The sequence below is a fragment of the Coregonus clupeaformis genome, chromosome 37, assembly GCF_020615455.1.
Source record: "Coregonus clupeaformis isolate EN_2021a chromosome 37, ASM2061545v1, whole genome shotgun sequence".
In the NCBI taxonomy this organism is placed as follows: Eukaryota; Metazoa; Chordata; class Actinopteri; order Salmoniformes; family Salmonidae; genus Coregonus; species Coregonus clupeaformis.
Genome location: NC_059228.1, coordinates 24,436,061 through 24,460,140, shown reverse-complemented (window position 1 = coordinate 24,460,140; position 24,080 = coordinate 24,436,061). Strand labels below are relative to the sequence as shown.

Sequence of the window (24,080 nt, the reverse complement as noted above, 5' to 3'; positions counted from 1 at the left end):
TATTCACTACCTGACGGATATCAGTTGGACTATCTGGGGGCTTTAGTAAATTTTATTTGACACGTCTCTTCTTCAGAAGTTGACTGAAGATTCTCCTATTGACATGCACTAAAGGTATGCCACGGGTCCACTTGATGATGATCAATGTTTTTGTTGTTTGACTGTTTGATGAACTTGCAGGTTTTAAAAGGCATATTGTTCTGATAATTCAGAAGTAGTTAGTTCCCCAAGACACAAAGACAACAGGTTAATTATGGTTGTGTGGCTTAGGCATCACTAACTTTAAAATACCTTGGCATTAGGACACCTATAATTTTTTAGATTGGTGTATCACTTTCTTCTGTAGGACTCTCTTCGACTATTGTCTAGTTCCTTGGTTGAGACAGTGTAAAGATACACATTGACTGCACTTGCAGGTTTTCTAAATTGTGATTTGCTGTATTTTGAATGTCGCAACTACATTTATGGAAGGCATAGGACCTTTTCTTTTGAAGAAATTGTTGAGCTAAAAAAGTGTGACAGGCTCGCTTAAATGAATACTTTGTTATTCTTTTTTTTATTTTTTACATAGGCTAAGCCTTTTAATCTCGCAGGCATAGGCTATTAATAAGCATTCATATAGAATGAATGTTATTGCTATAACAGTCTAACAGGGATGTAACTATGTTATTCAATGACCAAAAACCTGTTCTGAGATGTGCAGTTTGTGCGGTGTTTATGCCCTATTTTAGAATGATAGCAGATATTTTGGTCCCTGTTTTAGCACGTTCAGTTTTGACTAAGGACATTGGAGTTGAATGTGGGGACACAGAAACTGAAGCTACATGTACAGTAGCCTAACCTAATAAAATGGAAATTACAGTAAATCATAATAGGTCTATAGATTAGGGTCTAAAGTCTATAGATGTGGGTGTGGTATAGAGACGACCCACAGTAAGAAAGGATGATCCTTTGTGTCCTCAGAACTGTAGAATGCTCCCAGGTTTTTTGTTCTTTTGTTACCATGGGATCTCCAAAGAAGACCGCAAAGTAATTTTATCCCAGGCCTCAGGCCCATTCAAAAGCTGCTTGCTCAGGCGTACACAATTGGGAATTGTGGTTATTTTCCTGGGGTAGGCTACGTAGTCATGCTATTCAATTTCATGACTGACTGTAAATGTGTAAATGTCTCAAACACCAAATTTTTAGGGGGTATGAGTTCAAAAAGCTTAATGAATCTGCTTGTAAATCACCAAACTAGGCTACTCCTTACAATAATTATGGATGCTCTCTGTATGACATGTAATGCCTGCACTAGAAGGCCTATCTGAAAATCCAGGTCCTCTACAATGTAGTGACCTTAACCCAACACTTAGCAACCTCGTCAAGAGGTTTGGTTCTCTTGGAGTAATGGCTAAGGGTTGACAGTCGCTGGAGCCGGGTTTGAGGCCCAGTCTGGGCTACCCTGAACTCGCTACATTGGTGTCGGAAGAGGGATGACGCCCATGAGACCATCAGCGAGGTGTGTACATGTGCGGGACTTTGTATAGAGATCACGGGGATACGCTCTCCGGAATGAAGGGGGTAGCGACCTTAACCGAACACCTAGCAACCTTAACCCAACACCTATTGACCTCGTCAAGAAGTTTGGATCTCTTGGCGTAACGGCTAAGGGTTGACAGTCACTGGACCCGGGTTTGAATCCCAGTCAGGACTACCCCCGAATTCGCTTTAATACCTAATATGATTTGTCGGAGTAGGAATGTGAACTGTTTGTGTGATTCGAATTTCTATTGTAAGAACGATAATGCTGTGCTGTGCATGTTAACTAAACCAAGAGGAAACTTTAAATAGGCCAATTTTCAGTCTCTACTGTAAAATGATCAGTATCTACTGTAAAATGATCAGTATATACTGTAAAATGATCAGTTACAGTTGCTAGCTGATAACTCTTTGAAAAGCAAAACAAATGTTGTTAACGGTCTGTGTTTAATCAGCACTTCATACTCTTGTAAACAATTATGTTGTTATTTGACATCAATTGAGGTTATCTAGTTTGTAATGAACTGTAGCTATAAGTGCTTTCATGAAAGGAGTGACTGGGGAGGTGATCTTCTGCCCCTCAGGGATATAAAAAAGAAATCAATGAGTACAGTACGTGCTCAGACATATATTTGGCTTGTGTGCTGTATTTCTGAGAGTGTTACTGTTTTAAGAAATGAAGCTGTTTATTCTCTGTGTTAACCTTTAATTTTAGCAAAAAACAGCAATGGTAACAAAAACATTTCTAGACCACACAACTAAAAGCTTTGAGACTGCTCAGTTATTGAAGTCAGTTAATACGCTAATGCTATTGACATATTATTTTCCCTTAATGTGGTCTCACTTCACCAGATAACATGGGATGGATGATTTAACAACAAGAAAGAGAAACCACTCAGGAGGAAGCTCTGGGGGAAAGGGTGAGAATTGCCTTCTTACAGTTCTAATGTAGACCTTGTTGAGATATTTATTATTAAAACGGGTACGTCTATTGTATTGTATAGATCTATGATAGTCACCAACTGCTCATCATGTGATTTACTTTGTTTCCAGTTGCATATCCATTTCCATTCCTGTCCGTATAAGCTCTTCTAATTCCACCTTCAATACACAGATGTGAAATGTCTGGATGAAAGCAATTATCTCCAGTCTATTAGTGGGCTGGGTGAAGTCATCATCACCATGTTCCTTGCACCTATTTGGTAGATCCTGAACACAGAGGGGGTTGTTGCTAGGGGAAGGGAGTAGGCCAGGGAGTTGTTGTGGAATGTTTTGATTGAATTTAATGAATTGGACAGTCTATATTGTAGATAAAGGGTGCCACCCAGTGGTTTCTTAAAGTTATTGCAAATCCTCTGCTGAATCCCAAATCGACCCCTATCTTTCAAGTGTCTGTTTGTGACTGTAAAATGTGATAATCACACACAGATATAGGATCTTAATTTGATCACCCTGTTGCAGGAGAACTTTAAATGTTCTAAGTTGAATACACATTTGTAAGTAATCTTCTTCTCTTTGTCTCCAGTTGTGACAGAAACTACAAGTAGATTGGTATCTTTACCTCCAAGTAAGTTTTCTGTACTATTTCATTCCCGCCAAAACTGTTAAATTGTTTGATTAAAGGTATTGGTAATGCAGATTTTGTAATAATTCAATTATTATTCCACACAAAGTTTTTGTAGAAATTTGGAGAGTTGGGACTGCTCTAACACATCGAAAGAACTGTTTAAGAACGTGGCCCCTATGAATTTGCCATGTATCTCTTTATCTACCAGAGGGTGGCAGTGGATCAAAAAGTAGTACCCACAAGACTATGTCCAGCAGTGCTGGAGGCCTGTGGTTGGAAAAGAACATTTTAACCCAGAACAGCTGCGGAAGTAACTTTTCCTCATGTGAGAATAGATCTTTAAAAATTTTCATTTGTACATTTTTTATCTGGAACGTGGACATTAGGCTATGAGTGAAAATACTTAGGGGGATTAACCCGTGCTCTCTGCCCCTCCAGCTTCTGTGGGTGTCAATGCCGGAGGATCCAGCTCCTCACCAGGGTTCTACCTGGGGGACTACTCTGAGGGTGGTGGAGATGGTGGAGGGGGAGGTGGTGGAGGTGGAGGAGGCAGAGGAGGTGGTGGCGGTGGAGGTGGGGGTGGCTCAGGCTATGGAGGAGTGTACGGAGGAAGCTCCGGGTCAAAGGTGAAGTGCAGCTCGTCAGGGGGCTCCAGGAGGGCCCAGAACTCGGCCTCGCCTGGGGGTCTATCCCCTGGCTTCCTGGAAAGGAAGAGTATGGCCAGTCGCTCAGGAGGCTACGACGGTGAGGGAGGGTCCTGCCAATCACACTGTTGATTGTGTGTGTGTGTGTGTGTGTCAGAGAAGGCTGGTGGGAGGAGCTATAGGAGAGCGGGCTCATTGTAATGGCTGGAATAAAATCAATGGAATGATACCAAAAACATCAAACACATGGAAACAATGAGTTTGACTCCGTTCCATTGATTCCATTCCAGCCATTACAATGAGCCCGTTCTCCTATAGCTCCTCCTACCAGCCTCCTCTGATATGTGTGTGTGTGCGTGCATACGTATGTGTGTGTGCGTGCATGCGTGTGTGTGCAGCTTCTATATGTGTGTCAGTGCCAATGGCTAATCTGTCTTGACCTGTTTTCATTCAGGAAGCTCTAGTGGCAACTCCTCCCCTGAGTTTACACGGAAAGACTATGGTAACTGTTTTATATCAGTACATTTTAGGATTATTTATATGAGTATTGTAGATGCATTGTGACTATAGAGATCATACTGACATTTCAATAACATCCAACTTCAAAATCGACATAATATCAATGTGTGTGTTTCTTTTCAGCAGGGTCAGGTGCCACTAGAATAGGGAGGAGCCAGAGTAGAGGTATACCAATACTTCTATTTATTTCTGCTTACTCACCTCTATTCCTCCCTAACTCTGTCTTACTGCTGATTACAAGGTGACTATAAAACAGCAGTAATAATAATGTATTTTATATTCCAGAGAGTGAAATCAGAGCCAGACTGCAGAGTGCCTCTCCCAGTGCTGGCAGATGTGAGTTTCAGGGAGATGGTTTCTAGACACAATTAATCAAATATATGTCATGCTGTTGTTTTTTAGATATTGTGTGGGAATGTATAGCAGCATGGGGAGTTACATTTTTTATTTTTTATCTGGCAGAGCTATTTGGACACCATTTTAGTTGATTAATTTTGATCTAGTGGATCAGTTGTGATGGGAGGTTACCATTTCAGTAATAGCAGTACTGACTCAGTTGACTTCCACACAGGGACTGAGCTGGATGATGTGAAGAGGCTGGTGAAGGGAGGACGCTCCAACAGTGTCAGCCCCACCCGCTCCTCCACTTCCTCCACTCTGCCTGTCCCCAGGAAGGCCACCGTCGAGACCAAGATCGTCACTGAGGCCTCCCAGTCAGGTAGGCTACGCAGCTCATACACAGACCAAATACACACACCTGCAGCATGCCAAACAAGAACACACACCTGCAGGATCAAGAGTCAGATGGTTAGATGATATTTATTTATTCCCTTATGGTTTATCATACATTTATGGCTGGAGATGATTTTTGCTGTTGCCGTCCCCCTATCTCCTATTGGGACATATGAACTCTTAAAAGCTTCAATTTACAGACTCTTTCTTCCCTGGTCCCTCTAGTCTCTGGGCAGTATGAGACCACTACCCTGGACTCTGGCCTACCTTCTTCCTACTCCTGGACTAGCTCCACACTGCCCATCTCCTCCGCCACCGGCAGCAGCAGCAGCAGCAGCAGCGCCTACGGTTACCATAGCAACACCAACAACATGTCTCCAGGCTCGGGGTCCTCTCTGCTCAATACCACCTCACCCTCCTCCCTGTCAGGTGAGACAACCAATGAGAGCACTAAGCAGCACTCTGGATGATGGACTGGGCAAGTTAGGGCAACCAAATTTGGATCCAATTCAATTATATCCAATAAGACGGCAGATGCTGGCTTCAGAACAGCACCACCCCCCCCCCCAGTTAGCTATATTTGGTACTACTGTATGTTTTTTATTGGTTAGTCTGAACTCAGTAAATAGTTTTGGGTGTATATGTTCACCTCACAGTTAAGCAAGCGCTCTTCTAGTGCATTCTTTCATGTTTCAGAAAATGTAAAGAAAATGTTCTGTTTTGACATACAGCCTCATAGCTTTGAGTATAATTCTGTGTGTTGTTTGTGACTCTGCTGCAGTGTATGGATTCCAGAATAACTTGGCGCCCACGTCAAGTAGTGTCCTCACCACCAGTGGAGTTAATGCACATTCAGGCACTTTTACAGGTATGATAATAGAACTTCCTAATCATATAGAGAGTATGAAGAATGTATACATTTTAACAGACTTAGACAGTAATGGAATTAACCCTATGTGTGTGTGCGCGGGCAAGCAGGATATGGAGTGCAGAAGAACATATCGAATGGGGGTGGTCTCGTCAGCACAGGAGTGTCAACCTCTGCAAGTAAGTCTAGAGTTTAGAGGATTGCTGAACTTAATGTATAGACTTTGTGATACGGAATTAGAGAACCATGTTTATGACAATTTATCATGTTTTTAAAGGACTATTTTGATTTGTGTTCCTCCATAGTGTCCGCTTTGAGGTCTCACACTGATGACGCATACAGGAAAGACTTAAAGTACCTTGTGCTGCAGAAGGAGAATGTTCCAGTCAAGAAAGATACTGAAGTGCTCACCCTGGCTAAAGACAGTGGAAAACACTTCACTAGCAGTGTTCGCAGTGTTGGGGGTAAGACAGCTCCTCCAATATCGGAGTATTAACTGCTTTTTAATGTTGAGGGGATATTAACAATAATGTGTATGTTATCACAGGTTCACTATCTGGTGATTCTCTGAAGAAGGAGAAGATGGTGACCAGCTATAGTGAGACTGCACCAGTCCTTCTGAAATCTGAGTCCAATTCATACTGTAAGCACCATGTTTATATGTACACACACACACACACACACACACACACACACACACACACACACACACACACACACACACACACACTGCAGTGAATGCTGCTGATACAACACTATCTTTTCCCTTAGATGGATCACCCCTAGTGTCAACAAAAGACAAAGCAACATATGCAGGTATTTGTGATTTAAATATTTCAGTAGTTGGCCATTGGTATCTCACACTTCATCCATAGCCCATCCATCATATTCTCTGTTCCCCCTCCCTGTCAGAGATCCAGAAAGAGGGGGACTACTACAGCAGCAGAGGACGAGGTGGGGGCTGCTGTGGGTGTGTGGACTCCTGCTGTTCCTGGTGGAAGTGGCTGCTAGGACTGCTCTTGCTCTCCCTGCTGCTCCTGGGCCTGCTCTTCGGACTCATTGCCCTGGGTCAGTCATGCTTAGGGACAAGAGTTTCACCTGACCCTATGACCTACAGATTTAGGATCTTAATTTGACCAGTATTGTCATAACAAAATAATTTTTCAGTGAATGTATGTAAATCACGAAGCTCATCTGCATTTACTGCAGCGCAGGAAAATTCTCTGCAACTAAAGTGTGATAAAATTAAGATCCTACATCTGTATAATTAAGATGTAACTAGAACCAATGCACATAATACGGTCAAAACATGTAGGGATACCGTACATAGTGAACTTTTATACAATCATCTTTACTGCTAGAAACATTTCTCACACTCTGTGTCCCTCCACAGCGGAGGAAGTGAGGAATCTGAAGTCTCGAGTGGCAGCTCTGGAGTCTGAGTCTACCTCCACCGCTGCTCGCACCAGCCGGCTGTCAGTCTCCGCTAACGACATCCACAACCTCGAGTCTGGCACCTACATGGACACTGGGGGCGCGGCCCGCTCCGACAACACCCTGAACCTGGATACCAGCCTGGGCATGGGGATGGGCACTGGCATGGGAACTGGCACAGACAATGCTGCCCTCCAGAGGACCATCCAGCAACTACTGAGGGCTGAGATGCAGTCTCAGTCATTTAGAGGTATTGTACACACATGAAGATGACTAGACCTAGAACATAAGAAATACATTCACCATTTATGGTATATGTACATGTTCTAAATATTTACTGAATTCAGTGGGCTTTTTAAAATTTATTATTATTTGTGCTTATTTTGTTATTTTGTTTCACAGCCCTTCTTCCCTCGTCAATGAAAGGGGACAGAGGAGAGCCGGGACCTAAAGGTAAGATCTCCTGTGACAATATTGTCAGTATGTGTATTTTGCAAGTACAAACAATGGAGACAATTGTTAAACCAAGGATATTCAAAGAATTGTGTCTACACCGATACTTTAAGGCGTTATTCTGTCTCAATGCTCTCCCCGCTTTGTTTAATGTATTCTGTTTACTTGGCTTCAGGCGATGCAGGGAATCATGGAACTAAAGGTTTGTTTTTTTAAGACATAAAGAAACGTAATGTACTTTATTTTGAAATTCGCTGTCACCAAGTGTGTAAACTTTAATTGCTTTGTTTCAGGTGACAATGGTTTCCCAGGACTGCCAGGTAAGGACAATGGGTATGATGTGGAAGTTACCATTATGCTGGTTCAGGACTAGCTTCATTGACAGTACAGTACAGTATCACTTTTAAGAATAACTTGGTACTTATGTCACACATTTTTGACCTCTCACCTTTGGCTTCAGGTCCTCCAGGTGCCATTGGTCACTCAGGACACGAAGGACCCAAAGGACAAAAAGGAAGTCAAGGTGCAATAACGTTAACCCTTCTTTTTTTTACGTGTGTGGATTCATTTTGTAACCAGCATTTATCAATAAGCTAATATGGACCCATTTAAACAAGTGGGTTACAAGTCAAGCTATATGCATGCTTACACATGTGCATGTGTGTGTAGGTGACCATGGAGCTGAGGGGCCACAAGGGCTCAGGGGCCGAGAGGGGCCTGGAGGGCCCAGAGGGGAGCCAGGACCTTCAGGGTTTGGAGAGAAGGGGGATAAAGGTAGGGTGTGAATTAAGATTTTCCTAATCTATATAGACTGCATACCCACATGGTCCACTTACCAGGTAAAATAGAGTTAAATGATCATCAATTTGGGTTTGTTCTCACAGGTTCTCCTGGTGAATCAGGATCTCTTGGTCCTGTTGGTCCAGTCGGCCAAGCTGGGCCCAAAGGTAGGGCCATGAGTGGGACTGTGTATTTCAGAGAGGATCATAAACAAAGTAGCGCTTCACTCTAGACCAGGGGTGTCAAACTCATTCCATGGAGGGCCTAGTGTTTGTGGGTTTTTGCTTTTTCCTTTCAGTTAAGACCTAGACAACCAGGTGAGGAGAGATCCTTACTAATTAGTGACCTTAATTAATCAATCAAGTACAAGGGAGGAGCGAAAACCCGCAGACACTTGGCTGTCCATAGAATGAGTTTGACAGATATGCTCTACACTGTAATTTTTTTTATAATTGATTAAACACAAGACAACCAGCTGCAGTAGGACTGTGAATTTGCTCAACAAAATAGCATTGAAGTTGATTCAATGTACAACTGTAAGGCAACCAGCTGCAAAAGTATTGCAAGTTTGCTTAACATTTGGGCATATAGCTGAACCAACATACATTCTCAGGTTGAATGTTCACTCAACTTAGAATTTTAGGTTGAGTGAACATACAATTCAACTTGAGAATTTGTTTGACCGTATTTGCATATTTCCCAGTGAAAATTAAACTCTTTATGACAATACATTACATACACTGACTATAAAAAACATTAAGAACACCTGCTCTTTCCATGACATAGACTGACCAGGTGAATCCAGGTCAAAGCTATGATCCCTTATTGATGTTACTTGTTAAATCCATTCCAATCAGTGTAGATGAAGGGGAGGAGACAGGTTAAAGAAGGATTTTAAAGCCTTGAGACAATTGAAACATGGATTGTGTATGTGTGCCATTCAGAGAGTGAATGGGCAAGACAAAAAATGTAAGTGCCTTTGAACGGGGTATGGTAGTATGTGTCAGACAAATCGTTTTTTGTCAACTGCAACGCTGCTGGGTTTTTCACGCTCAACAGTTTCCTGTGAGTATCAAGAATGGTCCACCACCCAAAGGACATCCAGCCAACTTGACACAACTGTGGGAAGCATTGGAGTCAACATGGCCCAGCATCCCTGTGGAATGCTTTCGACACCCTGTAGAGTCATGCCCCCACGGATTGATGCTGTTCCTAGGACAAACAACTCAATATTAGGAAGGTGTTCCTAATGTTTGGTATAGTAAGTGTATATCATAAGATCTTTCTTTGAGATCCTATCCACTGGGCACACACTGGTTGAATCAACGTTAATTCCACGTAATTTCAATGAAATTACATTGAACCAACGTGGAATATACATTGAATTGACCCACCTAACACAGTGGTCTGAAACTCCTGGTTTACAGTCCACATCAAACCTGCAAGTCACATTATGATGGCTTACAAAGTGATGGGTTATTCCTATTGGAATCCAGCCAATGTGAGGATATCCAACAATTGGAACTTTAAAAATAATTATTTATTTTTGTTTAGTATTAGATTAATCAACCAGTCAATGCAAACACACAGGTATTGAAACAAGCAATTCTGAAAATCAAACTTTAACATATTAGCTCAAATGTTTGTCCTTTTGATGTCCACTCAACTCACATAATAACGCTGATTAAGCCTTTGGTTAAGTTGGCTTTTTTACAGTGTTGCCTTCCAAAGGCAAACATGAATTTGTAATTTTACTCAACAAGGTTTTTCAAATTCAGCTCACTTCGAGCAGAGTTTGTTGAGTAAACAAACTTTAACACATTAGCTCAATTCTTGTCCTTTTGAAGCACAGGAGGTTGGTGGCACGTTAATTGGGGAGAACGGGCTCTTAGTAATAACTGGAGCGGAATCAGTGGAATGTTATCAAATACATAAAACAGGTGTTTGATGCCATTCCATTTGCTCCGTTCTGGCCATTATTATGAGCCGTTCTCCCCTCAGTAGACTCCACTTTTTTGAAGTCCCCCTCAACTCACAGAATAACGCTGATTAAGCAGTTGGTTAAATTGGCCTTTTTACAGTGTACTACCAATGTCAAACTGAGGGTGGCCATGCAAAATTGTGCTTCTGAAGTGTGTTTCAAAATGAAGGGTATTGCATATACTGTATCAGGTTTCAGTTGATGTCACTTCTGTCCTAATCTCCTTTCTAAATATCTGTTCCAGGCTCAGGGGGTGCTCCGGGGACTCCTGGTATGCCAGGTCAGTGTCCCTCATGATTTCATTCACTTAGGGCTGAATCCTAACTTGACATATAAACTGTGTAGCCTACATGAAAGTTTGAATTAAGTGTGCGAAACTCAGGGTATGCGTTGACCTTTTGACATTATTCCACAGCACATTCAGTGAAAGGTTAAAACCTTGTTCTGTGTAGTCCCGTGTAGCTCAGTTGGTAGAGCATGGTGCTTGCAACGCCAGGGTTGTGGGTTCGATTCCCACGGGGGGCCAGTATGAAAATGTATGCACTCACTAACTGTAAGTTGCTCTGGATAAGAGCGTCTGCTAAATGACTAAAATATGCTTCTAGGCCAACCAGGTTCTCAAGGCTTCCGTGGAGAATCAGGACCACCTGGACCGAAGGGTACAGTATGTCCTTACATTATGTGGGGCTTATTGATCCAGGGATCATTGATTGAATTAATGAATAACAGAATTGAACTGTTCAATAATGCATTTTCTCCGCTACAGGGGAGAGGGAATTATGTGTTAACATAGAGACACAATCTATTGCGCTGTTTTACTTTTAGGCATTGCAAAACGTTGATCTATCAGTGACCGCTAAGCAGTGGAGGCTGGTTGGAGGAGCGATAGGAGGACGGGCTCATTGTAATGGCTGGAATGGAATAAAAGGAATGGTATCAAACCCATCAAACATATGGAAACCACATATTTGACTCCATTCCATTTACTCAATTTCAGCCATATAGGGCGGCAGGTAGCTTAGTGGTTAAGAGCATTGTGCCAGTAACCGAAAGGTTGCTGGTTCTAATCCCTGAGCCGACTAGGTGAAAAATCTGTCGATGTGCCCTTGAGCAAGGCACTTAACCATAATTGCTCCTGTAAGTTGCTCTGGATAAGAGCGTCTGCTAAATGACGTAATTACAATGAGCCCGTCCTCATGTAGCTCCTCCCCCGCCAGCCTCCACTGCCAGTAAGAGAGGGTCAGTAACATACCTGTGTATTTTCCATATGATATACAGTAGCTAAGTAGTAATTTAGATTTTTTATCATAGGTGACCATGGTGAGAAAGGACCTCGGGGGGCAGCAGGTGCGTATCTGGCGAGCTATAGTGATACAAAAGGCGCTTTTAGCCCAAGCAACTTACACTCAACATACACTACCTTTTAAAAGTTTGGGGTCACTTAGAAATGTCCTTGTTTTCGAAAGAAAAGCAATTTTGTTGTCCATTAAAATAACATCAAATTGATCAGAAATACAGTGTAGACATTGTTAATGTTGTAAATGGTTATTTTAGCCGGAAACGGCTGATTTTTAATGGAATATCTACAGGCCCATTATCAGCAACCATCAGTCCTGTGTTCCAATGGCAGCTTCATTAAATAGTTCACGCAAAACACCAGTCTCAACGTCAACAGTGAAGAGGCGACTCCGGTATGCTGACCTTCTAGGCAGAGTTGCAAAGAAAAAGCCATATCTCAGACTGGCCAATAAAAATAAAATAATTAGATGGGCAGTCTGAGATATGGCTTTTTCTTTGCAACTCTGCCTAGAAGGTCAGCATCCCGGAGTCGCCTCTTCACTGTTGACGTTGAGACTGGTGTTTTGCAGGTACTATTTAATGAAGCTGCCAGTTGAGGACCTGTGAGGCGTCTGTTTCTCAAACTAGACACTAATGTATTTGTCCTCTTGCTCAGTTGTGCACCGGGGCCTCCCACTCCTCTTTCTGTTCTGGTTAGAGACAGTTTGCGCTGTTCTGTGAAGGGAGCAGTACACAGCGTTGTAAGAGATCTTCAGTTTCTTGGCAATTTCTCGCATGGAATAGCCTTCATTTCTCAGAACAAGAATAGACTGACGAGTTTCAGAAGAAAGTTATTTGTTTCTGGACATTTTGAGCCTGTAATCAAACCCACAATTGCTGATACTCCAGATACTCAACTGGTCTCAAGAAGGCCAGTTTTATTGCTTCTTTAATCAGCACAACAGTTTTCAGCTGTACTAACATAATTGCAAAAAGGGTTTTCTAATGATCAATTAGCCTTTTAAAAGGATAAGCTTGGATTAAGCAAACACAACATGCCATTGTAACACAGGACTGATGGTTGCTGATAATGGGCCTCTGTACGCCTATGTAGATATTCCATTAAAATTCAGCCGTTTCCAGCTACAATAGCCATGTACAATATTAACAATGTCTACACTGTATTTCTGATCAATTTGCTGTTATTTTAATGGACAAAAAAATAGCTTTTCTTTCGAAATCAAGGACATTTCTAAGTGACCCCAAACTTTTGAACGGTAGTGTACATATTCTGCATTTATATGACCCATGATGCAGCATGTGGCATTGCCAGTACTGTACTCCAATCAACTGTCTTTTCCTTCAGGTGACCCAGGACTATCAGGCTTGCCAGGTCCAGCCGGAGAGAAAGGACCCAAAGGATCTGCAGGTGAGTGGCTGGCTGCACTCTGATTCTCTACCATTCTCCCCAAACTCATTCTAGAGCTTAACGTTGTTTAATACATATATCTAATTATCAAACAGGAGCTCCTGGAATTGATGGTGACAAAGGCCAAAGAGGTAGAGTGAATAATATGTTCTATGCAAAAAGACAGGAAACAATACGTCAAGTGTTATGTAAAATATGCCTATGTAAACGGTATATCAGTATTAATGATGATGTCATCCTCAGGTGATCAGGGTCCTACTGGGTTACCAGGGATCAGAGGTCCATCTGGGCCTGCAGGAGACTCAGGCCTACCAGGTAAGCTACTGTGTCACGCTCAATATTCCCTGAAACATCTCTCTTATTTACATTCCTGTTCATCTTGACTGGGCTTATCTATAGAAAATGATCAGATTGTATCCACTTGAAAGAGAAGATTGAAATGTATCTTAACTGATCTTTCTCCCTATAGGAATACCAGGGCTTCAAGGGCCACCAGGTATGTTGTTGCAGTTGGGATTTAGTGTAATAACAGAATCATGACAACAAGCCCAAGTGAAGTCTTTTCATCACTCTTGTCATCAGTTTTGCCACTAAAGTTTTCTTCCCACTGTAGGAATACCAGGGAACCCTGGACAACCAGGAGCCAAGGGTAAAACAGCTGACTTCTATATGTTGTTTTTAGAAAATGGAGGGCTCTAAACTTTGATATTGTGATGACTGTGTAACTTTATTTTAGGTGAGGCAGGACAACCAGGAAGAGTCATCAATGCAGGTAACAGGTTGACTATTGCATAACAGCGGTGATGCATTTACAGTAGCCATACATTTGTATGACTGTCAGTGTGTACCTAAAACTGCTTGTTGTGATTCCTCAGGGGGATCCAGTTCTGTGGCCATCCCCGGCCCCCCAGGAAGCCCCGGTCCCCCCGGCCAAGCCGGACCCCCAGGGTTATCAGGTCAGACATAGACTTCCTGTTTAGCTTTGTAGAAATGTGGTTTGTTACAACTACAACATAACAAAGTTGTAATGGTGATACCATGTAGTTTCTACAGTACGTAGTTTAACTAGCTTATGTTGTTTTGGTCAATATGAATGGCATGTATAACACTTCTAATACTTTTCAATCTCCTCAGGCCCCATTGGCCCTGCTGGTCTTCCTGGTCAGTCTGGTAAGTCAGCCAATCTATGGATCTGTGGATAGCTAAAGTATTGGTCTTATACATGCTATCTATTTTCTGGCCAAGAGTCCTGGACATACTGTATATATGCATATTTCCCCAGGTCCTAAAGGTGAGAGAGGGGCGAAGGGTGAGATGGGTGTTCAGGGACTCCAGGGAGAGGCAGGTATCTCAATGAAAACCAGTGAAACCGTCAGCTCATCCAGAGCTGAGAGTAAGTACTCATTACAATGATGCTTATCATTTCATTAAAGGATAAGTTCATATTTTTTCAACCAAATCTCTATTTTTGATGTAAATGGCATGTTATAGAAGACACTGTGTACTCGAGTGATACTTCTCCGTATTGCCCATGCATACACATGGAAAAGTATAGCTCAAGTCCAACACAGTGAAACATAACGTTGCAGATGAAGCAAAGTCAGATGCTTGTGTAACTTCATGGTTCTTCTTGATGTCCTCATCCAGGACAGTTCAGTGCTGCTGCACTACCAGGTCCCCCTGGTCCCCCTGGACCCCCTGGAGCCCCTGGACATGCAGGTGACTCAAGACCAGGACTCCCAGGACCAGCTGGTCCCCCAGGAGAGCCAGGTAAGCCTGTGAGGAGTGTGTCCATGTTAAGAATGAATATCAACAATACACAGGTTACTGATATCGTTTTTGATTCGATTTGGCAAAATGTTGAGTCTTGATGTCATCGTATGATTTTCCTCGTGCTTCTGCCTCTCAGGATATGGCAGACCTGGTCCTAGAGGAGAGAAAGGAGAGCCAGGAAGCTTTGTACCCAATTCAGGTGCGTAACAATATTACTTACATGACCAAACTCAATAAAAACCCATAACGCAATCAATAAAAAAAAGTGACCCAAGATTTCTGTTGAGCTTTTTTTTGGCTGCATTGTAATGATGTGCTTGTCACTATAATTATTTCAGGAACGTTCTTCTCTGGACCCCCTGGACCTCCCGGGCCATCTGGGCCAAAAGGATCACCTGGTAGGCCTTTCAGACACCTTTCACCTGCCTTTCAGAGGCGTTACAGATGCTTACTGACAGTATACTCTAAACTGGCTATGTTTATCGTCACAAACTTTAGCTGCTAGTCCTATGCTCTTCATCTAAAAGTATTTAAAAAATATTCTTACTTCAGGTACACCAGGACCAAGAGGATACCAAGGTATGTGGTCTGTCCCCCTAAAATCTAAAAAGCTACATTTGGTGGGAATCATTCCTATAACAGAATTAAATACTTATCTAGATCCACATTGGTTGTTCCCATTGGAAACACTAATCCTCTGTCCTTCATCCCTGTATCCCATGTTCCCTTGTAGGAGATTCAGGCCAGCCTGGTCTACCAGGGAGCCCAGGAAGACCAGGAGGAGGCTCTGAAAGAGGTGAGCTTATCTTGGTCCAACTCAAGGCTAAACCAACAGCGATCGAAAAGAAAAACATGACCAACTCTGATACAGAAGGTTATGGACACAGTAATGAGAATTGATTGTGGCCCACCATAGTCTACCACTGGTCAAGTGGTTCTCAAACCTCTCCTCTGGGACCCACAGACTAGCTCATCTCTAAACTAGCTCACCTAATTCACCTAGTCATGGGCTTGATGATAAGTGGACAAGTTGAATCAGGGTTGCTAGCTCTGGAAAATATCAAATACATGGAACGGCTGGGGGGCCCAGAGGAGAGGTTTGAGAACCACTGCTATAGACCATAGTCAAAACATTGTTAACGGGTAGAAGTCTAGAAGTGTGTAGAACAAAAGATTCCAGATTAATTGCTTTGCTCTTTTGTTCCACACAGCGTCATCATACGGTGGAACACAGGGGCCACCTGGACCCCCAGGGACTCCAGGGATTCCTGGACCAGAGGGACACAAAGGTAAACTACCAACACTTGGGAATCTTAATTAGGAACAAAATACACTTAGCTTCTGAAGGTTGTGGTACCTGTAAATGTAGTAGATATAGACTCAGTCTTTGAAATAACTAGTTCTTATTCTCCACATTTCCAAGGTGAACCTGGACTTCCCGGTTCTCCTGGTCTTCCTGGCTCTGCAAGAGGTAAACACTCATCTTTGACCTGTTGTCAACATTCCACCCACAACAGTAGACAAACTTAGATCATCAAGACATACTTAACAAAATTTTTTGAAGCAATATGCTAAACTCTAAATAGCTGACCATATAATGAATGCAGATACTTTCATTAAATTAAGATGACTGTATCTAATTATCTAATTTCTGACAGGCACTGTGGCGGCCAGCCCAGGGTTCCCAGGTCCTCCTGGTCCACCGGGTCCTCCCGGACACCCAGGCATTCCAGGCATAGCCTCCGCTCCTCCTGATCTGCGTCAGTATGTCAACGACTATCTCCGAAGTAAGAGTCTTCTTCTAAGGCGCATTCAACACTAAGTCATGAAGTAATAATTCCCACATGAAATATAGTGACAGAGCTGTCTTATACTCTACTTCGATGAACCTGTGCTGGTTGTCCTTTGCAGTTAATGCTAGGAGTATGTCCGCTGGTCTTCCCGGCCCCCGTGGCCTCCCTGGACCCCCAGGAGTTCCTGGATCCTCTGGATCCTTTGGTTCTGTGGAGGACATATCCTCTCGTGTCATCGCCTATCTGCAGCGTAAGATCATTTCGTGTCCACTTTTGTAGTTCTGTGAAAGAGTGGACGCAGCCTAGTGATTGTACTGCCTTGTCTCAGGTTCAGGATCAGGCTTCAGCGGTGGTGCTCAGGGTCCTCCAGGCCCCCCAGGACCTCCTGGGGCCTCTGGCTCTGGTTCTGGCTCAATGTCTGTCAACGACCTCATTGTCCTGCTACAGAGTGAGTACTTACATGGTCATTCAGCAAACTCTTATCCATAGCAACATATAGTTGATAGTTATGACTGAAAACACGGTATATAATGTATACTATGTAATGTGTACTATGTAACTACTGTGAAAAATAAGTGCCATGTACAGTGCCTTGCAAAAGTATTCACCCCCCTTGGCATTTTTCCTATTTTGTTGCATTACAACCTGTAATTTAAATTGATTTTTATTTGGATTTCATGTAATGGACATACACAAAATATTCCAAATTGGTGAAGTGAAATGAAAAAAATAACTTGTTTCAAACAATTCTACAAAATAAATAACGGAAAAGTGGTGTGTGCATATGTATTCACCCCCTTTGCTATGAAGCCCCTAAATAAGATCTGCTGCAACCAATTACCTTCAGAAGTCACATAATTAGTTAAATAAAGTCCACCTGTGTGCATCACATGATCTGTCACATGATCTCAGTAAATATACACCTGTTCTGAAAGGCCCAAGAGTCTGCAACACCACTAATCAAGGGGCACCACCAAGCAAACGGCACCATGAAGACCAAGAAGCTCTCCAAACAGGTCAGGGACAAAGTTGTGGAGAAGTACAGATCAGGGTTGGGTTATAAAAAAATATCAGAAACGTTGAACATTCCACGGAGCACCATTGAATCCATTATTAAACAATGGAAAGAATATGGCACCACAACAAACCTGCCAAGAGAGGGCTGCCCACCAAAACTCACGGACCAAGCAAGGAGGGCATTAATCAGAGAGGCAACAAAGAGACCAAAGATAACCCTGAAGGAGCTGCAAAGCTCCACAGCGGAGATTGGAGTATCTGTCCATAGGACCATTTTAAGCAGTACACTCCACAGAGCTGGGCTTTACGGAAGAGTGGCCAGAAAAAAAGCCATTGCTTAAAGAAAAAAATAAGCAAACACCTTTGTTGTTCGCCAAAAAGCATGTGAGAGACTCCCCAAACATATGGAAGAAGGTACTCTGGTCAGATGAGACAAAAATTTAGCTTTTTGGCCATCAAGGAAAACGCTATGTCTGGCGCAAACCCAACACCTCTCATCACCCCGAGAACACCATCCCCACAGTGAAGCATGGTGGTGGCAGCATCATGTTGTGGCAATGTTTTTCATCGGCAGGGTCTGGGAAACTGGTCAGAATTTAAGGAATGATGGATGGTGCTAAATACAGGGAAATTCTTGAGGGAAACCTGTTTCAGCCTTCCAGAGATTTGAGACTGGGATGGAGGTTCACCTTCCAGCAGGACAATGACCCTAAGCATACTGCTAAAGCAACACTTGAGTGGTTTAAGGGGAAACATTTAAATGTCTTGGAATGGCCTAGTCAAAGCCCAGACCTCAATCCAATTGAGAATCTGTGGTATGACTTAAAGATTGCTGTACACCATCGGAACCCATTCAACTTGAAGGAGCTGGAGCAGTTTTTCCTTGAAGAATGGGCAAAAATCCCAGTGGCTAGATGTGCCAAGCTTATAGAGACATACCCCGAGAGTCTTGCAGCTGTAATTGCTTCAAAAGGTGGCTCTACAAAGTATTGACTTTGGGGGGATGAATAGTTATGCACGCTCAACTTTATTTTTCTTATTTCTTGTTTGTTTCACGCAAAAAAATATTTTGCATCTTCAAAGTGGTACGCATGTTGTGTAAATCAAATGATACAAACCTCCCAAAAATCAATTTTAATTCCAGGTTGTAAGGCAACAAAATAGGAAAAATGCCAAGGGGGGTGAATACTTTCGCAAGGCACTGTATGTAATATGTGTGTAGAACATACAAAAATAAAAACCTGTAAAAACTACTGTAAGTTTATTTTTGTTCTATGACAAAATTTACTTTGGGCCAATAAAAAATGTAATACAAAAATACTTACAGTTGATTGATTGACTGATTGATTCAGGGGATGACGTACGGCGATACGTAATGGGCCCACCCGGACCTCCAGGCCCAGCAGGACCAGACGCCAGAGGAGGCAGTATGGCAAACTACAACCCACAGGAAGTGGCCACCTACGTCTTCAGACTCATGAACGGTAAGTAGGGGCTACTGCAGCAAAACACATGCACAGGATGAGTAACATGAATGTCTTTGTGTTGCTTATGGACCAGGCTTCAATCTCTCCCCTCATGGATGGTGTTTTTTTATTTATTATAGAGCGCGGGATCGGTGGTGGGCAGCCTGGACCTCCGGGTGCACCCGGGCCTCCAGGGTTACCTGGCTCCTCCAACGGTGTTGGTGACATCTCCACACTCCTGCAAAGTAAGACCTCACCCTCTGGGGTGTACAGGGGTCTCTTGTGTTTATGATCATCTAAACATGTTTGATTTACTGCTACCTCTTTGTCTTCTTCCTACTCTCCCCCTTCCTAAGATTCACAATTTCGTGCGATGGTTGGGCGCTCTGCTGGAGCCCCTGGTCCTCCTGGTACTCCAGGAATCCCAGGACCCCCAGGCCCCCCTGGTACCCCAGGAGGATCATCTTACAGGAGCTCAGCCTCAGGGGGTTTAAGGATAGAGGACGTCCAGCATTACCTCCAAAGTGAGTCTGGTTCAGCTAAGAGGTTCTTCATCCTTCTGGGTGCAGTAGACAAAGAACATGGTTTGACATCCATCTCTGTCTTGTCTCAGGTTCTGGGTTCAGTGGTCCTCCAGGCCCACCCGGCCCCCCAGGACCTCAGGGGCCCCCAGGGAACTCTCACGGAGTAGTCTCCTATGGAGATAGTAGAAACATTGGAAACTACCAGCGAGAAACCATCCGCACAGAACTCCAGGCGTACCTCAGCAGTATGTTGACCATCTCTTCCCCTACCCATTGGAATAGACATTAACCTGACACTGTACATCACATTAACTACTGTTGTGTTATTTCCCAGGTGACAGCATACGGCACTCCTTCATTGGCCCACCAGGTACTCCTGGGTCTCAGGGTCCCCGTGGTCACAAAGGAGACCCTGGAGAACCTGGTGGGGTTCAGACTAACCGTCAGAGTTATGCCCAGAGTGACCCACGGTACTCTTCTGACCTTGAGCGGCGCCAGAGTGACATTGAGAGGTTGACAGAAACACTGGACTACTCCAACGTTGCCTTGAGAGTGACAGACTACATCAAGAGTGAGTGAATGACTGGCAATGGTGTGTCTCTGTAACTGTGTGCTTATACAGTATAAGTGCTGAGACTTGATTGGGTTTGAGGCTGTGATTGCCTTTGCACTGTGGCTCAGACGGTGCTGTGACCTTTTTGGTATAGACAGACAGCAGATTAACAGTCTATCCTCTGCTCCTCCAGACCAGGGCTTACTGCAGGACTTCCTGCCTGAGGGTCGCCAGCGAGGAGGCTCCTGGGAGACCCAAGGCCTCCCAGGACCCCCTGGGCCTCCTGGACCCCCCGGGTATAGCCGTGTCATTGGGTCTTACGGCAACGTGACTGCTGACCTCATGGACTTCTTTAGAAGTAAGATTTGGGACAAATTCTGTTTTTTCAAAATATGAAACTAGTCCACAGTTGTGAATTGAATTGTGGTACCCAGAAGAATTGCTAAGCAAATGTTTGCTGAAAAGCTTTGTTGCCCTGCCTCCTGTCCTCTGACATGGCGTGTGCTCTCTGCTCTAGCCCACGGCACCATTGTTGGCCCCCCAGGGAATACTGGACCGAAAGGAGACAGGGGGTACATCGGACCCAAAGGAGACAGAGGTACAGTAGTCATACTACAGGGTCATACTGTTGAATTACATTTCCAGCAGCGCCTCCCACCAGCCTCCTTTGATTTCCAGTAAAGAGTTTGTAACCCGGGAAGGCTGGTCAGCTATGGATGCAGGGAGGGATTGACGCTAGGACATAACAGAGGTATGGTGTTTCTATCTGCAGGCGAGATGGGTCGCCCAGGCCCTCCCGGACTGCAGGGGTTACGTGGTCAGGATGGATACAGAGGAGAGAAGGGAGAGAAAGGTAGACATCTCACTTTGCTTGCTTCATTTGGGATTGTTATGATACAAAATCAAGTGCAGCTCAACAACTGTTATTCATTCCCTTGTTTTCTTTCCAGGTGAAGTTAGGGTTGGTCGTCGACGTCGGAGCATTGGCGTTTAAGGTGTTTTAAGCTTAACCAAATCTATCAGATAAAGCTTTATTTCTATTCAGCTCTTCAGTCTGCCCTGTGCATAGTCAAAATCATACATTACGTTAGAATATGCCCGCTTGCCTATTAAATTACAGTTTCTGTTTTGAGTGTGAATACAATGGATGATATGGAAATGTTATAATGGCACTAAAGCAGAGGTCTCCAACAGGTACTGTAGATCGTGAGCTACCAGTAGCTCGCAGCCCACCTATGAGTAGCTTGCCAAGCAATTCTGGAAGTACATGCATTTTTTAAATGTGTTCCATCGCAAACTGTCATAAACATAAAGCTCCCGGCTACTATCCAATCAAAGCCACATTGACATTATTCCACCCCTGGTTAGCCACTATTGGCTTAAAAATCCAAATGTAACACAATATCTGCCAATTAATTTCAAGCAATATTGCACTTCTGTCTGTTTGGTGCGCACTTTTGTCTATCATGCCGTATGTAACCAGTTAGCGATGCTAGTAATGATAACTGTCTTGTGGGTACACAGAGACTTTCCCCAAAAACCTTCTCAATTAATCAATTAAATGCAAAGTAGGCCTACCTGACAGAAATATATAATGATTATTTGTATCAATTGGGTAGCCATTGTTTTGCAAACTCTGCCATGCCGTGCTGCAGAAGTAGGCCTAACATAGACATTTCTAGACTCACACATTCCTCTCTTTCTAAATGCACAATTAAAGGGGAATTACACTCAAAAATCTAAATGTAATAGTTTTTTTTCCAGACCTCAAAATTGGTCATCTGATGTGATTTAAGCATTGACATGTACTCAGAACATCCATTTTAGTTATTTTTATATGAATAATTGTAATATTGAGTAAAAAACAGAAGAAAAATACTGTCATTTTATGGGGAACCTTAGAGTTGTTTACTAACCATTATTTTACAAGAAAACACATATCTTGTACACCAAGGACCCGGGGAAGAGTTGCAGGAGAGAGGAGAAAAGAAGAATGTGCCTATTGGAAAGTAAAAAATATATATATTTGTAACTTGCGACGTTTCATTTTTTTGAAGTACAGTAGCTCTCATGCTAGAAAAGGTTGGAGACCCCTGCACTAAAGAATGTGTTTAACAGTCTGAAATACAGTGATACATTGGCTGCTGGTCATGGTTGTGGTTGCACTCTTTTGATATTCTAGTTAGTATGTGGGTGTATTGTGTTTACCTTTCTTACTAAGCTCAGGTTATTTTTCTGAAGGGAACTCATGGGAAAATGTACTTTTCAAAAAGATAATGGTAGTTATAGATCTTAGCTTTATTGATGACAAAGTATTTTTCACCCAAAACTTAAGTGTTACTTGGGCACTTTTGATCCACTCAACAAAACAATTGTCATGTTATTCTCTATTTTCATTACATTTCAGAAAACGTAATTTTCAATAAATTTTCATTCCTTGTCAAGCAATGTATTGAAAATTATTGGAATGTATTTTGTGTGGAGAAAAGAAAACGGCACTGAAATTGACTTGTCATGTTGATGTTGACCAGTTTTTTGTACCTTGAAGTAAATTCTACAAATAACAATAAATATTATTAGTAAGAACAAACAAGAACACAGTATAACATAAATCTTGTTTTATTTACAGCACAAATGTCCATTAACAAACACATCTTATATACAGTTTACCTGACCTCAAAAATGCATATGTTTTTCAGTATGATAAGATGTCGAACATCACATCTAAATGCAACAACAATAGGCTCATGATGGGCTATATATTAAATCAACCCCTGTTGATTTTCAATATCCAATTACTTGCAATACTTTTGTGCCTGTAGGTATTTGAAAAAGTAACTGCTTGAAAAATAAAGAAAATATAAAGGCGATAATGCCTGAACCATAGAGAATTATAGAGTCCTCTAGTGGTCAAAAGGCTGTGTTAGCATGTGCAGCGCCACTGAGGGCTTCCACCATTTGAACGTAGTCAACTGGGTGGGACTTCCAAATTCATTGGCTGAGCCCTTCTGCTTCTTGTTGGAGTCATGTCCAATCAGGCCATCAGGAGGGATCAGCCAATCGTGAAGAAGAAAATTGACTACTTCAAAATGGAGAATGCCTGTCACAGACGCTATAATGGCCCAGATACAAAGATGAGTCCCCCATCTAGCTCTATGGCCTGAACCTAACGTGCATTATGGGTAATATTAACCAAAATCCCAATACAAATCCAGCATTCAAGATGTGATATAATTGTGATAAAAGAACAGCATTCACCCTTTGCATGCCATCTATGTTTTATTAGGACGTCATACACAAATCATGACATGCTATAAGGATATGTTTGTTATAGAGAGCTTGTCATAATGTCAAGTGGACTCGACACTTGAAGGGGTCAGCAGTACTTTGTCCATATTATAAATACATACGTTCTTATTTTTGAATTAACCAATTAGGACAGTATAATGACTTCCATTTACAGATATCGTAATGTCCATCCAAAAACGATGTCCAAAGATTATATTGAGATGTACATTGATACAACATGTATACATATTTAGAAAACTGGTAATCATAAAATAGCAGGGTTGAGGTCAATTCCTCCTTGTAAATTCCATTTAATTCAATTCAAGTTCAGGTCAATCTTTGATTTCAAAGATAATTCCATTCCTCTGAATTCCAATGTTAGGTAAATTCCAATAATTCAATTCCCAACTCAATATTATCCCCAACAATTTCACAAATTCCAATTCTAATTCAATTCCCT

General features: G+C 42.6%; 1 protein-coding gene across 1 annotated transcript; it reads left to right on the top strand.

Moving 5' to 3' along the window:
• On the top strand, positions 1-22,920 carry col17a1b (collagen, type XVII, alpha 1b). Its single transcript, XM_041866282.1, has 55 exons — positions 1-114; positions 2,374-2,441; positions 3,047-3,088; positions 3,297-3,413; positions 3,527-3,628; positions 3,677-3,832; positions 4,187-4,234; positions 4,375-4,416; positions 4,537-4,587; positions 4,823-4,969; positions 5,209-5,412; positions 5,765-5,851; positions 5,962-6,030; positions 6,157-6,315; positions 6,399-6,494; positions 6,623-6,667; positions 6,764-6,919; positions 7,245-7,535; positions 7,688-7,738; positions 7,914-7,940; positions 8,032-8,058; positions 8,199-8,261; positions 8,408-8,512; positions 8,623-8,685; positions 10,744-10,779; positions 11,105-11,158; positions 11,811-11,846; positions 13,144-13,206; positions 13,302-13,337; positions 13,450-13,521; positions 13,676-13,702; positions 13,820-13,855; positions 13,943-13,978; positions 14,082-14,162; positions 14,341-14,376; positions 14,489-14,599; positions 14,854-14,976; positions 15,116-15,178; positions 15,318-15,377; positions 15,532-15,558; positions 15,713-15,775; positions 16,191-16,268; positions 16,403-16,450; positions 16,638-16,766; positions 16,891-17,022; positions 17,101-17,220; positions 19,142-19,273; positions 19,396-19,500; positions 19,612-19,779; positions 19,869-20,024; positions 20,114-20,350; positions 20,526-20,690; positions 20,850-20,930; positions 21,105-21,185; positions 21,283-22,920. The coding sequence occupies exons 2-55, from the start codon at positions 2,384-2,386 to the stop codon at positions 21,324-21,326; spliced, it is 4,842 nt and encodes a 1,613-aa protein (XP_041722216.1). The 5' UTR covers positions 1-114; positions 2,374-2,383; the 3' UTR covers positions 21,327-22,920.
• The last annotated feature ends 1,160 nt before the right edge of the window (positions 22,921-24,080 follow it).